Below are 14,125 nucleotides of genomic sequence, written 5' to 3' on the forward strand. Positions count from 1 at the left end.
AGTCGACTTCAAGATTGAATGGATCGATCTTAACTACATTCATTTATACATTAATAATATTATTATTACTATTACTATTAATATTATCACTTAATAATACATTGTATCTCTTAGTCAACTGTAAAAGTAGTTCCACTCTTTGTCGTAATTCTTGTAATTCATGTTCATCTTGTTGTTGACCATGTTGTTGGATATCGATCAATTGTCTCTTATATAGTAGTTCAGTATTATACTTTAGATACATAGATTGTTGGAATAGTTGTTGTCTCTTGCTCATCGATGAAGTGTTGGTGTCACAACAGGACACTCCAGATATCATTGACAACAGAAGTATTGGATCGATACGATATTCATTGGACTCGTCACCTTCATAGAATCCCATTCTCTCGATATATTGAATGATGCCACACTTTGGTCCACCTGCAACCTTTATCAACAACTGCTCGCTATCCATCTTTGTCGATGTCACATTCTCAATTGTGTACTCATAGTTCCATTTGCTATTCCAATATTCTGTTTCCAACTGTTGCTCTTGATACTGTTGCTCCATTGTCCTCTTCTTGCCACCAAACAATCTTACAATCAATCCTCCATCCTTCTTGACATTGCCATTGACATCATCGACATTGACCTCATTGTAGAACAATGAGTATTGGTATCCATTGAACAATTGTTTCGTTATTGTTAGCCTCTGTTGATGTTGTTGTTGATCACCATCACCATCACATCTTAATTCTTCAGGTACATTGTAATCGATTGTTATTGGTGTCATTGGACCGTATTGATGCTTGGTCCTTGTGTCTTCACATTGTTTGATAATGTCATTGAGGTAATGTGCCACGTCAACATGTGTAATCTTCTTCTTGTTCATTGTATCATTCCATTGATCCAACAGTAACCAATCCTTTTTGATACGATCCTTTAACGATTCATTTGGACCTAGATATCCTTCAAAGCTTCTATATCTCCATTGTGTATCCGTTGTGTTATCACTTATCCTTCTTGCTCTCCTCTCAATCTCATCGATTGTCAATCCATTGACTTGATTCATATCATCAATGTCCTTTAATGACTTTAACATCATCATTGATGATGGTGATGTTGTAGTCATTGCTTTGTTTGTTATATATCTATATCATGTGATCACTTTGATCAATTCAATGAATGAATGGTCTACCCCACCAAACAATCACTAACTCACGTCCATTGACCAATCAATCACTCATTAGTAGATAAGATGCAAGAACAAACAGATACTGTAACAACAACTACAACTACACCTCAATACACACTTCGTCAGGCAACTGATGATGAGTTCAAACAGAACACCTTTGATAGCTATCCTCAATGGGGCAAGCCACTAACTCCCGAACAATACTGGGGCCGAGAGGTCGTTTCCAAGGCTGTAGTGACCAATCACAGGCCATGGGTCTTGTTATACGATGGTATGTGTCACACTCCAATCAATCAATCAATCACACGACATACTAACATGCGTCAATGTGTTCACAGGCAAGACCGTCTCATCATGTGAGACATATGGTGAGAACTCTGCATATTGTTATATTGATGACGATCAGTTTACTATGCATCGTGGAAGATCAGAGTCTGTTGCCAGTGTGTTCGTCTCTGAGAAGTATAGGGGCAAGGGATACGCATCGATAATGATGAATATGTTGCGCGAGCAATGTCAGAGAGAGGGTGCCATATTCGTTGACCTCTACAGTGACATCAACCCACAGTTCTACGCCAAGTGTGGATGGACCGAGTACTCAAGGCAATCAGTGATCATCGATCTGTCACAATACCCTGCCACTGCCACTGCCACTGCCACTGACCGCACAGACATCACAATGATTGACTCGTCCAACTATGTACCAATTGTACACATGGAGATTGAGAAGACGACACTGGTGTTCAAGGAGAGGTGGCAACACTTCCGCCAACAACTCAATCAACAACAGCACCCGGACAATAATGCCGCCGATGGCATACCCACACACTTGTTTGGCAAGTTGCTCACGCCAGAGCGCGTTGCCTGGCACATGTCGCAAGTACAACTCTATTCCCAGTCTCTTCAAATCCAACCAGTGCCAACATGCTTTGGTGTCAAGATCAACGCGACCGACTCGTCAATGTTCTGGTTCCAGGACTTTAGAGACAGAGAGTTGTACATCTTCCACTTGACAGCGGCCAACAAGGAGGACTTTAAGACAATGATCGATCTGGCAGTGGCCGAAGCACGCAAGTATGGATTCAATGAGGTCAAGTTCTGGTACAACGACTCCGACAAGATCAAGCCAGAGTATCTCGAGCACATTGGACAAAAGATTGTAATACGCGATGGTTCAGTACCAATGGCCGTCGACTGGATCCCACCTAATGCACCATCAATCTCTGGAAAAGGAATGTTCATCAATATAGAGAAGTTCGTATGGGTCTAATACCTCAATCAATCATTCAATCGTTCTTGTAATGTGCTGACGACAGCTACACGCTTATCGAACAATGAATGGACCGAATAGATGTCTACTTCCTCACTCAGTTCTTCAGAGGTATATATATGAGCGTGTGTGAGTGTGTGTGTGGAATGATTAGTGATGGTAGTTACCTTTGAAAGGGAATCATTACCTAATCAAGTTCTCATTGCCATTATAGTCAACAAAATTGGGTTATTTAAACTTGATGAACGATTCCTATAGAGGGTAATCATTAACTTTCTTAGCCATTCTAATCATAATGGATTATCCAAACATACCCAACCCGTCTCTTCATTACAAACCACACTCAAATATATGCCCATCATTCGTCTGGAAAGGTAAGGATGACCTTTTAAAGAATGATGACTGTTACTTCTCTATTTATATTCTTTATTACCAACTTAATTATTCTTTCATCCTATCAATTTATATAGATAATTACATATATATACATATAATCAAACATAGTGACATGGAGCAGAAACATTATAAATTGGAAGACGATGGACATCAACAAGACAACTCAATACTATCATATACTACAACAAATAAAAATACAAGAAACTATAATATTAATAATAATAATAATATCTTTAATATTCCTACCCTTACCAAATCAGAAATAGCAATAATGTGTTACCTCAACTCTACTCCCCTACATGTAATTGATATTAATAGACAAGGAGATGTGTATGTCCATCGAACGGATAAGAATGTCGAGGTTATAGTCGATGTTGCTGGCCAATCGGACCAAGAGTACGTTCGTGGTGTCTCCCTCTCCCTGGAGTCCTCCCTCTTGCACACCACGGCCATGATCCCCCAGTATGTAGAACATCTTGCTCCCAACCCTACACATCCCTTCAGAATGGTATATGCCGGTCGTATTACTATCCCGCATTGTAATAGCCCCAAGTACTGGAGCCTCCATCTCATTGCTGATGCCAACGAGAGGTACGTTCCCGAGCAACTCTTGAACTCCCCATACACCATTGAGGTTGGTCTAACCTTCGCTACCAGACTCATGAATCAATGGTTCCCTGGCCAACCTCTTCCAGCCAACATATGAAGCACCCTGCTCATCTGGACTTCTGGATTCTCCATCACTTGATCACACGACACAACGATAAATCAGTCCATCAATCAATCCGTAAATCCGTCCATCCATCAATCAATCAATCAATCAATCAATCAATCAATCTATCAATCTGCTCCACAAATAAATAAATCGATATCATATATTCAATCATTGTCGACAGCTGCACGCTTGTTTTACTTTGGAGGATTGTGGTGCGCACTCAGATAGGAGTCTGATTGCATCTCCACCATACGGGACACAGCCCTGCTAAACATAAATCGCTCTTCCTCACCAGTGAACCTGGACAACTGCTCAGGTGTCAGTTTGAGGTCGTCGGTCATCTGTCTAAACTCTGCGGTAGTAGTATCGACGTCCTCAGCATTGGACATGAACAGACGTGATGGTGCGGCCTCTGCGCAGATGATCAACTTGACCTTGTGTTCATATAGTACGTCGACCAGTGTGATGAATCGTCTTGCCTGGTTCTTGGTGGACTCGTTCATCGATGGAACGTCCTCGATAAATACAGTATGGAATTGTTTTGAAATGGCAATATAGTCGGCTGCGCCCAATGCTGCATCGCACAGCTCTTTGAATCGATAAAGAGCAATGCCCCTAGCACTTCTTGGGACAACCAATTGTCTTGACGCATTAATAGTGATAGTCTCGCTGACTACCTCTTCGCCCTGGCGCAGTTCATCAAACAAATGATAGAACTTCTCCTTGTTCTCTGGAGTGAGTGGACTGTGATGTGATGCGGTGGATTAGTCCCAGGCCACATCCTGTCATGTCCATGTACATGTACATACGTTAGATAAACATTCTTTGATCGCTTGCCTGTCAATCGATAGTCTAGACCAGAGTTTAGGTTGTGGACAAGACACTTGGACTCCAAGAAGTGAATGAATGGTACGAATAGTTGTCTATTCAATCCATTCTTGTATAGGTCGTTTGGATGCCTGTTGGATGTTGTCACCAAGATGGCACCATTATCAAACATACAAGCAAACAAACGTTTCAATATCATTGCATCTGACACGTCTGTCACTTGGAACTCATCGAAACATAATAGCCATGCCTCGTCCGTCAACTGTTTGGAAAGTGGTGGGATGGGGTCGGTCTCATCATCAGACTTGGTCTGTCTCCACTTGTGTATTCCTAATGATTGGTTGATTATGATTAGATTGATTGATTGATTGACTGGGGGATAGTTCCAAGGGTGTTGGTAACATACTCTTATGTACGTCGAGCATGAAGTGATGGAAATGTATTCTCTTCTTCTTGTGAATGGGGACAGAGTCGTAGAATAAGTCCATGAGGAATGATTTGCCACATCCAACATCGCCATAAAGATATATGCCCTTGATCTGATTCTTTGATGATGGTGACGATGGCTTGGATGACAGGATAGATAGTTTGGACACCCACTAAACGCGGTCAAGTCAGTACAATACAGTGTAGTAGACGATGTGGACAAGGTGAGAGACCTACCTTTGAGAAATTGCCACTGTCAGAATCGTCCGATGATACTGGATTGTAGTCTTTGATTTGATTGTAGAGGTTCTGTAACAGCTTGACAGTCTCGCGCTGATACTTGTCAACCTTGATCTTGCCACTGCTTATCAACTGGTCGTAATTATGCAGTGGTCCCTCCTTTGCTGCAACAACATCATGTTGCAATGCACTATGTATTGATTGAGTTGTTGCCTCTGCCTTTTCAAACAAAGTACTTGTCGATGAGTTTGTAGGTGTAGTCGAATAACAACGATGCACTGTATTCTTGTTCAACTGTACTATATCCTCATTGTTGTTAAAGTTGGTGCGAACAATGATGTTGGAACTGCGTCGAATGATTGGGACCAGTCTGCTTTGTGCTCCACTTCTTGTTAATAATGTCAGCATTGTATCATTAGATTGATTGATTGTATAAGTATGTTACTTGTTAGTGAAACAAACAATCTGATTCAGTCATTCGTCAAAATGAGGTCATTCTTATTCATGTTGGGCACGGAGACTTCATTCGGCAGATACTTAGTTGACCACGCTCCACACGACTCTCGCATACACACAACACATAAACAATGAACAACGAGGATTCAGATGATTACATTGAAGATGTAGCAGCAGTTGACGTCGACCAAGATGATGGAGTGGATGTAGAGAGTAGATATAATGATATATTATCAGTGTTGGCAACAGAGACTAATGGTATGAGTTACCGAGATGAATGAAAGGGTGAGGCACATGGCTAACGAGATACATGAACACAGACTTCTACGTAGTACAACAGATTGAGAGGATTGAATGTCCATCACCATTAGAGTTCTATAGAGAGTATGTCGCACAGAACAAACCTGTCATTATAAAGAGTATGTGTATGACGGACGCGTCAACTCAAGGTAGTCACACTCATGAGCTCGACTAACTAACTCAACATAACTTAGACGCATTCAATAATTGGAAGGCTTTGAAATTATGGTCGATTGAATATCTAAGGAATAAGATGAAGGATACAGAGGTTACGGTTGCAGTGACTCCAGATGGTCTGGGCGACGCGATAAAGAGAAGTACAAAAGATGGCAAGGAATACTTTGTGAAGCCACTGGAGAAGAAGATACCATTCAGTCAATATCTCGACACACTGGAACATCTGCCGCGAGACGACGGCACTTCCAACGTGCACTACCTTCAATATCAGAATGGCAGCTTCAACTTGGAGTTTGAGGCGCTGTGGCAGGACATTGACCACGCCGCCATCAACTTTGCCAAGGAGGCCTTTGGCATGGAGCCCGAAGCCGTCAACTTCTGGATGGGCGAGGATCGCGCCATATCATCGCTGCACAAGGACCCCTACGAGAACATCTACTGCGTGGTCAAGGGCACCAAGGTGTTCACGCTGTTGCCGCCAACCGACTACCCCTTCCTCTACGAGACCGAGTTCCCGGCCGCCACATACGTCGAGGCGGCGGACAACCCGGCGCGACTGGAGATGCGCACGGACGACCCGCCCGAGCGCGTGCCCTGGATCCCCGTCGACCCAGCCAAAGACTACAGCGTCAACTGCCATCGATATCCCCAGGTGGAGCGTGCGCATCCACTGCATGTAGAGGTACACGAGGGTGAGATACTCTATCTTCCCTCACTTTATTATCATCGCGTGGCTCAGCGCGGTGATCACGAGCACAAGACCATCGCCATCAACTATTGGTTCGACATGCGCTATGGTCCAAATCATGTATACTATCAATTCATTCGACAGTTCAATGCAGCCAAGCCACTACCAAGTGTTGATGTTGCCGCGTCGTCCAAGTCTTCGAAGAGTGTGGAGACGGGATCGCAGGAGTAATGATGGGACAGGCCAATCAATGATGGATCGCTCAATCAATCAATCAATGAAACCAACAAAGCTACGCTATGCTCTGTTGAGCTTCCTTTGTAGATATCGCTCTCTTGCTGCGGCAATGGACTGCTCATCATTCCTTCGTGGATACAACAACTTGGGAGTGTTGTCCACTGTCTTTGATGCAGATGATGACTCCTTCTTTGAATGTCTTGACGATGACGATGATGATGAATATGATGACTCATTGTTGTCGCCACGATCTTTGTATCTATCTCCATCTCTATCTCTTCTCTTGTATCCATGATCATCGCGATCTTCATATCTCCTGCCACCTCCACCATCTCCGCCTCCGCCTCGACCACGGCCAGAACCTCCACGATCATCATCTCTTGGTCTGCTGTATGATGATGATGATGATGATGACTTGTTTGAGTCCTTAGTCTGTGCCTGAGCCTCTGGCTTGTCATCTGTTATTGAGTGATACATGTTCTTGTGGAATGATGACATGTCTTTCTTCTTTGTGACATCTTCCTCTTGCTCGAGTAGACGCTCGCGCTCCTCCTCTCGCTTCCTCTCTTCCAATTGCTTCTTGTAGGCCGATGTGATGAACACGTCCTTGTCCTTGAATGTGTCGCCCTCTGCGTCGCGCTCACGCTGCACCTGGTGATCCTTGACCTTTTCCAACTCCTTCTTCTTGCGATCGGCATGTTGCAGCAGGTCATTAATATACTTTGGCTTCTGTGCCTGTTGTTGTAGACCGGCTCGCATGGCATCGGCACCCTTCTTCTTCTCCTGTTTCATCGAGTCGTACACACTGTCATACTCGAATGCCGTTGGGTCCAATTCCAATGCTTCCACCTGCATCTTCTCAACCTTTGTCGTCGGTACACTACTCGTTGGTCTATTCTTCTTTGCATTCTCCAATTCACGTTGTCTATAATAATCAATTGCACCTTCATTCTTTACTGTTGTTGTTGACTTTGTTGATGTCTTTGACTTTGAGTTTGTGTCATCATCATCATCATCATCCTCCTCGAATGAATTGCCAAATGCACTCTTTAACTTTGATGCTGGTATTTGTAAACCATATTTCTTTCCACTCTCACCTGTTTGCATCCTATCTATATCAATATATTTATCTCTATTTACAACTTGAATGGTTGATTGAATGAATGAATGATTGAGTTGAAATTGAAGATTGAGCTTCAAATGTCAAAATGCTCGATTTTTCAAAAAGTGGTGAATCGTCGACTTCGCGTCAAATGCAACAACTTTCGTCAAACACACATCATCATTCGCTCAGTCAATCAATCAACAACATTGAGTTGCACTTATTACTTACATCATATTACTCAAAACACATACATATATATAACATACAGATATAAACAACCTAATATACATACATACACAGATACAATGAGTGCCGAACACGCAACAACTGAAGCGATGGAAGCCCCAAAGGGAGTGGAGTTCTCAACTTTGAATGAACCGGATGGATCAGGTTGGTCACAAGTGTGGAAGGATACAGGTATTGTATATCTGAGTGGAGCATTCGTTGGTGCTACATCAGGTGCATTCAGTGGTATCCGCGAAGCAGGTGTACAGAAGGGTTTCAAGCCACGCATGAACGCAGTGCTCGATCATACAGGCAGTGGAGCTGCCAGACTTGCAAACAACGGTGCTGCCATGGCACTCACATTCGGTCTACTTCGCAAGTGTCTCTCAATCAGTACAGGTCTAGACGATAATAGTATATTTTGTTCAGTTACATCAGGTGCCATGGTTGGTGCCGTCGTCAAAGCGCCAGGTATGTTCGATCAATCGATGGACTTTGCGAGTCATGTTGATTGACTCATTGTTGTTGCCATTGGCTAACATTATCCACTCGACAACAACAATAACAATAACAACAATAACACAGGTGGTTATGTAAAGTCAGCGATTGGAGCATCGATAGGTGGAGTCATTGGTCTGTTCTCATCACTTGGTCAAGCCAGACGTCCACAATATAGATAATTAGATAAACAAAACACGACAATATATTAATCAATCATTCAATCGATCAAGATGGACTTATACCTCACACCTTGGTATATTATCTCTGTCTTTATCTCTCGACTCAATCACACGTGTGAGTCCCAGATGGTCGAGACTGCTGTCGAGTGAGTGTCGGGATGATGAGTTGGTGAGTGTGAATGTGTGAATGAATGAAGATGCGTGTGGTGTACCCCCTTTGAGCACAAGCAACAACATCTCTCTTTCTCTTTCCTGTTGAACAAGTATCCAGCTTGATAGTGACCTGCCTGGGGTAGTTCACTCAAACACTCTATCTATCTCTTTGCACTTACTATCTATCTATCTGTATATAATACCATTCAACAAGATTATATAGTTATTAGCATGCTTGATAATAATAATCAGAATATTGGAGGTGGAGGGAATGCTGCCACAACAACATCGGCAGCTCAGAAGAAGCCATTACTTGGATCATTCGATGATGACGTGGATGATGAGAGTAAAGACTTTGCACAACGATTATCCAATGTAAACAATCAACTATCACAACAGAAACATAATGATTCTCCAAAGACATCCACAACATCAACTACAACCACCTCTACAACATCCACTTCAACATCAACTACAACGACATCGACTACTCCACCCGAGAATGTACCAACATTCAATGATGAGGATTATGCTGCAGAATTACAGGCAGAGTATAATAAGGCATTGAGGGTGCCGGATGTGGAGCTGGGACTTGGTTCAGAGGAGTTTGATCTGCCCGAGAGCGTAGTGTCACACTCATCGGAGGAGTATCACCGATTCATCGAGATAAAGAGGTCTGCGAGCATCATCAAAGTGATCTCCATCCTCATCATGGTCTTCTCCATCATGACATACTTTAGTGAAGCCTGGTGGATGATATTCAGTCTCGGTCTCCTAATGAACCCCGTTGGATTCTACGCCTGTCATTACTACAAGCCCAGACTATTCTTGGCAGTATGTACTTTACAACTTGTTTGATTGATTGATTGATTGATTGAGTGGAACTGCAGATGACTAACATGCTCGAGCACACCCAAGTACAACTTCTACCTTGTGGTGGACATCATATTTAGGCTGGCCTTCATGCTAGCCAACATCAAGATACTGAGTGGATTCGGTATCTTTATCTCGATAGCCGTTCTACTTATGGAGGTATGTAATATACTTGAACATGGACATGGACACTTGCACATGACTGACCAAGCAATACAACAACAACAACAACAACAACAACAACAGGGCTACTTTGTATATTTCTGTTGGAGCTTCTACAAACGAATGCCGAGGACCATCTCAACAGCACTTCGACAATTCCAATCACAGGAAGCCTCATTGTTTCCATTCTAAATGAACACAAACCAAATCATTTATTACTTTGTTACAACTTCAATCAATCAAGCTGGAAGATAGATCTTCAACCAGCATACTGCATGGATCCACTGGTCGATCTTGGCATCGATTGATGCCAAGCCATGGCCAGTCTTGGGATACATGAGACACTTGGTGGCCACTCCCTTTTGATTGAGTGCGTTGTATAGCATCAGTCCTTGGGATGGTGGACAACGCAGATCATTCTCTCCAAGCATCAGGAGTGTTGGCGTCTTGATAATGTCCAGATTGACGATGGGTGAGCACTTCCTCATCTTCTCCAGATGCTCCAGCGATGGCACGGTCGGGTAGACTCTGGCGCCCTGTGCCAAAGGTATGCCGGCTTCGAAGAAACACCAGTCTGGGATATCGGACTGCGTGGACATGGCAGCAATATCGATCACAGGGTTTCTGATGACTGCTGCCTTGATTGGTGAGTCCTTCAGGCCGCTGAGATGTGCGGCGAGGAATCCTCCATGGCTGCCGCCCTGAACTCCGACACGCTCGCGGTCCAGACGCTGGCCACGTGTGGCAAGCAGATAGTCCAACGTGGACACGCAGTCGGCCACATCCATCTGGCCGGCCTTGCCAGACAGCACGTCGACATAGTCCTTTCCAAAGCCTGTCGAGCCACGGTAATTGATCTGAGTGACGGCGTAGCCGAGGGCGAGAAAGAATACAACTGGCGCGTTGTAGTCGCAGGTTGATCCAACGTGAGGTCCACCATGTGGCATGAGTATGAGTGGTGCTGGCACCTTGTTCTTTGGCTGTGCATGAATGATTTGGAACTTGTCGATGCCATTGACTGTCTCTGCCACATTTACATCCTCGATCGACCATTCAATGTCATCGAATATCTTGGTCAAACGATCGCTGACCTTTGTCTCATAAATCTTCTTAAAGATGAATGAGTCTTGCGTCACATTGGTTGTTGTCTTCAAGTATCCCAAGTACTAGTGGATGGATGAAGGAGATGGTGAGGATGATGGTTAGGATCGGCTGGCGTGACCATAGTTGGTTAGCGATTACTTACCAATGCGACAGGTTGGTTGACCGATGACTCGGACACAAGGATCTGGGAGTTGACAGTGTCTACATCGTGCAGATCACATGATCCTCCATTGATTGGTTGGAGGGCTGTGACTGTCTTGGTATCAGTGTTGAACAGGATCACTCGCTGCACATGAAGGGGAGGGGAAAGAGGAAGAGTCAGTATGAGTGAATGACTGATTAATCGGAATCATTCCATGCAAGACACTCACGTTCTGGGAGTGCACTATCGTGCCGAAGACCAGCGTGTTTGGAGTTAACCATGGGTTGGCTGGCATGGCGTTGCTGTAGATGCCAGAGAAATCCTTGTCGGCAAAGTTACGCTCGCCAATCTGGATTGTCACTGGTGGTGTGCCTGGCGCTGAACCGCCCGTCCATGGAATGGAGAGCAGTTGCGAGCAGGAGTTGTGTGGCAATACAATACCGGGCATTCCAAAGAAGTACAACTGCTTGCCATCCAACGAGAACCTTGGCGAGCGGAAGCAACCGATAAAGTCGCCCAACAAGTTGACCGGTGTCACCTGTGCGTGCTTGGGGCTGGCTGTATGATCGCCGGCAGCATGTCTTGTTTTGAGGTCCTGTCTCTGTTGCACCAGATCCTTGAAGTTGACGTAGTATATCGAGCTCCTACATTGCATGCACGAGGTTGTTAGCAATCAATCAATCAACTTCCAGCGGGCGCACACACTTACAAACGATTGAAGCATGCTCTGATACCGAATCTTCTCAGCTCCACCTTCCATCCGATGAAGACTAGACCGACTGCCTCGCCGGTGGTCCAGATGACCTGACCAGCAGTGAGGGCCTCGGATAATGGCCACAACACTGGTATGATGGACTCGTTGCAGATGTCCACGACATAGATTGATGGTGACTGATGTGGCGCGTAGGTCTCGCCCCAATCACTACGATACACGTGCGAGTCTCCAACAGCCTTTTCCTTTGGCTCGCGATCATAGAATGTCGTCGTCTCCAATGGGCGCTCAGCAATGTAGGCGATGTATTGCTCGCATGGTGACCATGAAATCCTGCCGAACCATTCTGTAGCGCGAGGGATAGAGCGTCAGTCAGTCGGTCAGCGCGATGAAGATGAAGTTTGTATGATCATTCCGCCTTACCATCTACAAAGATCTTCTTGTGCACGTCCTTGGCATTGATGGTGCGCACGATGTGGCCTTGATCAACAATCTCCATCTGGAAGTCATTCTCTCCGGCCTCTTTGATCGAGAGCATATAGCGGCCTGATGGAGAGACTGATACGATGGCAGCGGCCATCTCAACGGGGAATGGTGACATTGACACATCGTGGCGATCGCTGCGTGTGGTCGTCCTGGACAGCATGTAGGACTTGTCCTTCTTGTTGTGGAAGTCACTTGTGGACATCACCATTGAGACGGTCACATCAGATGAGCCAACAGTCTTTGATGTGCCTGAGAATGTAGCCTGATCAATCGATGGCACATTGACAATCAGCTCCTTATATAGTGCTGTGACCTCTGTCTTGAAAGCCTTGTCCACGGCATCAGTTGTTGATGGTGCAATCATCTTTATTTCTTTCTTTGTTTGTGTGAGATTGATTGAATGAATGAATGAATGAATGAGTGAAGTTATGAATAAGTTCAATTTGATCAAGATGGGAAGGCCCTGGTGGGGGTCCAACCCCCAACTGATCATGATCAGTCAGGAGAGCTCCACTAACAAGTTGTGACCATCTACCATGTGGCCATGCAGTCAGTCAATCAAGTCAATCAATCAATCTGATGTATGATACATTAATCGTAGTTGTTGATGTCGCTTTATTTCTCTTCCAGCTCGACCATGACACCATTCATGGCCTTGGGATGGAGGAAGACGACTGGCTTGCCATGTGCGCCAATCTTTGGATTGGGATCGATGATCTTGACCTGTTTGTCCAACAGAGTCTTGACAGCGGCGTTGATATCATCAACTTCGATGCAAACATGATGTACACCTCCCGAAGGATTCTTCTTTAAGAAGTTAGCAATGGGACTATTCTCTCCCAATGGATGCAATAACTCTATCTTTGTATTATCCAATGCAACAAACACTGTTGTAACTCCATGTTCCTTTTGATCCTGTATATGCAATATTGAACACACAAGTCAGCGACATTCAATCATTCATTCATTGATGTGATTGATTGATTATGCTTACCACTGGTTCACTGACTTGGGCACCCATCACATCTCTGTATAATGAGGTTGCCTCTGACATGTTTGGTACGGCGATGGCAACATGGTTTAGACGACCAAGACCAACCTTGCCAACAATGCTCGAAGTTGATACACTGTTGAATAATCTTGTAGCTTGACGAAACATCTTATGATTGATTGATTGAGTGATTGATGAGGTGAGTGATTATTCAATTGAATCGAGGAAAGTAGCTCAAATAGAACTAGAGGTCGCGACAAGTAGAGTTGTTGGGAGCGCGAAGGTAACTGGCACCGCGAGCAACAACACATCGCGTCGACATGAAGAGAGATCTGCGCATGACCAAAGAAGGGAACTTCCTCACCAGTGGGAAATTTCATTTCAATTATCTCATAAAGGGACAAGCGGGATCAAGTGAAACAAAAATTATGTCATGAACTGTGTGCTCTATGTATGGTGGTCCCCCACAAGTAAGTTTAAAAAAAATACACACAAGTTGGGCGACATCGATGACTTCACAAGGTGCATGTTCTCTCTCTGTCTGTCCTCATTCCTCCCGCACACATCACATTTTGTCGTCACTCT

The 14,125-nt window shown here is 44.3% G+C and overlaps 9 protein-coding genes across 9 annotated transcripts; 4 read left to right on the forward strand and 5 right to left on the reverse strand.

Annotated features, from left to right (window-relative positions):
• Positions 1-46: 46 nt before the first annotated feature.
• Positions 47-1,111, reverse strand: SAMD00019534_089640 (hypothetical protein; the record flags this gene model as incomplete). Its single annotated transcript, XM_012895853.1, has 1 exon — positions 47-1,111. A coding segment is annotated over one exon (1,065 nt), but the record flags the coding sequence as incomplete, so codon positions are not given.
• Positions 1,112-1,237: 126 nt separating this feature from the next.
• On the forward strand, positions 1,238-2,444 carry SAMD00019534_089650 (hypothetical protein; the record flags this gene model as incomplete). Its single annotated transcript, XM_012895854.1, has 2 exons — positions 1,238-1,445; positions 1,513-2,444. 2 exons carry the CDS (start codon positions 1,238-1,240, stop codon positions 2,442-2,444), a joined length of 1,140 nt encoding a protein of 379 aa, XP_012751308.1.
• Positions 2,445-3,749: 1,305 nt separating this feature from the next.
• SAMD00019534_089660 (hypothetical protein) lies at positions 3,750-5,457 on the reverse strand (the record flags this gene model as incomplete). Its single annotated transcript, XM_012895855.1, has 4 exons — positions 3,750-4,299; positions 4,365-4,713; positions 4,790-4,982; positions 5,047-5,457. The coding sequence occupies 4 exons, from the start codon at positions 5,455-5,457 to the stop codon at positions 3,750-3,752; spliced, it is 1,503 nt and encodes a 500-aa protein (XP_012751309.1).
• A 179-nt stretch (positions 5,458-5,636) lies between these two features.
• On the forward strand, positions 5,637-6,901 carry SAMD00019534_089670 (hypothetical protein; the record flags this gene model as incomplete). The annotated part of the gene is made up of 3 exons (XM_012895856.1): positions 5,637-5,763; positions 5,838-5,924; positions 6,000-6,901. The coding sequence occupies 3 exons, from the start codon at positions 5,637-5,639 to the stop codon at positions 6,899-6,901; spliced, it is 1,116 nt and encodes a 371-aa protein (XP_012751310.1).
• Positions 6,902-6,967: 66 nt separating this feature from the next.
• SAMD00019534_089680 (hypothetical protein) lies at positions 6,968-8,014 on the reverse strand (the record flags this gene model as incomplete). The annotated part of the gene is made up of 1 exon (XM_012895857.1): positions 6,968-8,014. The coding sequence occupies one exon, from the start codon at positions 8,012-8,014 to the stop codon at positions 6,968-6,970; it is 1,047 nt and encodes a 348-aa protein (XP_012751311.1).
• A 303-nt stretch (positions 8,015-8,317) lies between these two features.
• On the forward strand, positions 8,318-8,917 carry SAMD00019534_089690 (hypothetical protein; the record flags this gene model as incomplete). The annotated part of the gene is made up of 2 exons (XM_012895858.1): positions 8,318-8,708; positions 8,823-8,917. 2 exons carry the CDS (start codon positions 8,318-8,320, stop codon positions 8,915-8,917), a joined length of 486 nt encoding a protein of 161 aa, XP_012751312.1.
• Positions 8,918-9,301: 384 nt separating this feature from the next.
• Positions 9,302-10,297, forward strand: SAMD00019534_089700 (hypothetical protein; the record flags this gene model as incomplete). The annotated part of the gene is made up of 3 exons (XM_012895859.1): positions 9,302-9,904; positions 9,989-10,102; positions 10,190-10,297. The coding sequence occupies 3 exons, from the start codon at positions 9,302-9,304 to the stop codon at positions 10,295-10,297; spliced, it is 825 nt and encodes a 274-aa protein (XP_012751313.1).
• Positions 10,298-10,350: 53 nt separating this feature from the next.
• Positions 10,351-12,946, reverse strand: SAMD00019534_089710 (hypothetical protein; the record flags this gene model as incomplete). Its single annotated transcript, XM_012895860.1, has 4 exons — positions 10,351-11,133; positions 11,572-11,995; positions 12,061-12,409; positions 12,487-12,946. Coding segments are annotated over 4 exons (2,016 nt in total), but the record flags the coding sequence as incomplete, so codon positions are not given.
• Positions 12,947-13,164: 218 nt separating this feature from the next.
• Positions 13,165-13,708, reverse strand: SAMD00019534_089720 (hypothetical protein; the record flags this gene model as incomplete). The annotated part of the gene is made up of 2 exons (XM_012895861.1): positions 13,165-13,464; positions 13,544-13,708. The coding sequence occupies 2 exons, from the start codon at positions 13,706-13,708 to the stop codon at positions 13,165-13,167; spliced, it is 465 nt and encodes a 154-aa protein (XP_012751315.1).
• Positions 13,709-14,125: the final 417 nt, after the last annotated feature.

Source organism: Acytostelium subglobosum (assembly GCF_000787575.1).
Source record: "Acytostelium subglobosum LB1 DNA, scaffold: scaffold20, whole genome shotgun sequence".
Classification (NCBI taxonomy): domain Eukaryota; phylum Evosea; class Eumycetozoa; order Acytosteliales; family Acytosteliaceae; genus Acytostelium; species Acytostelium subglobosum.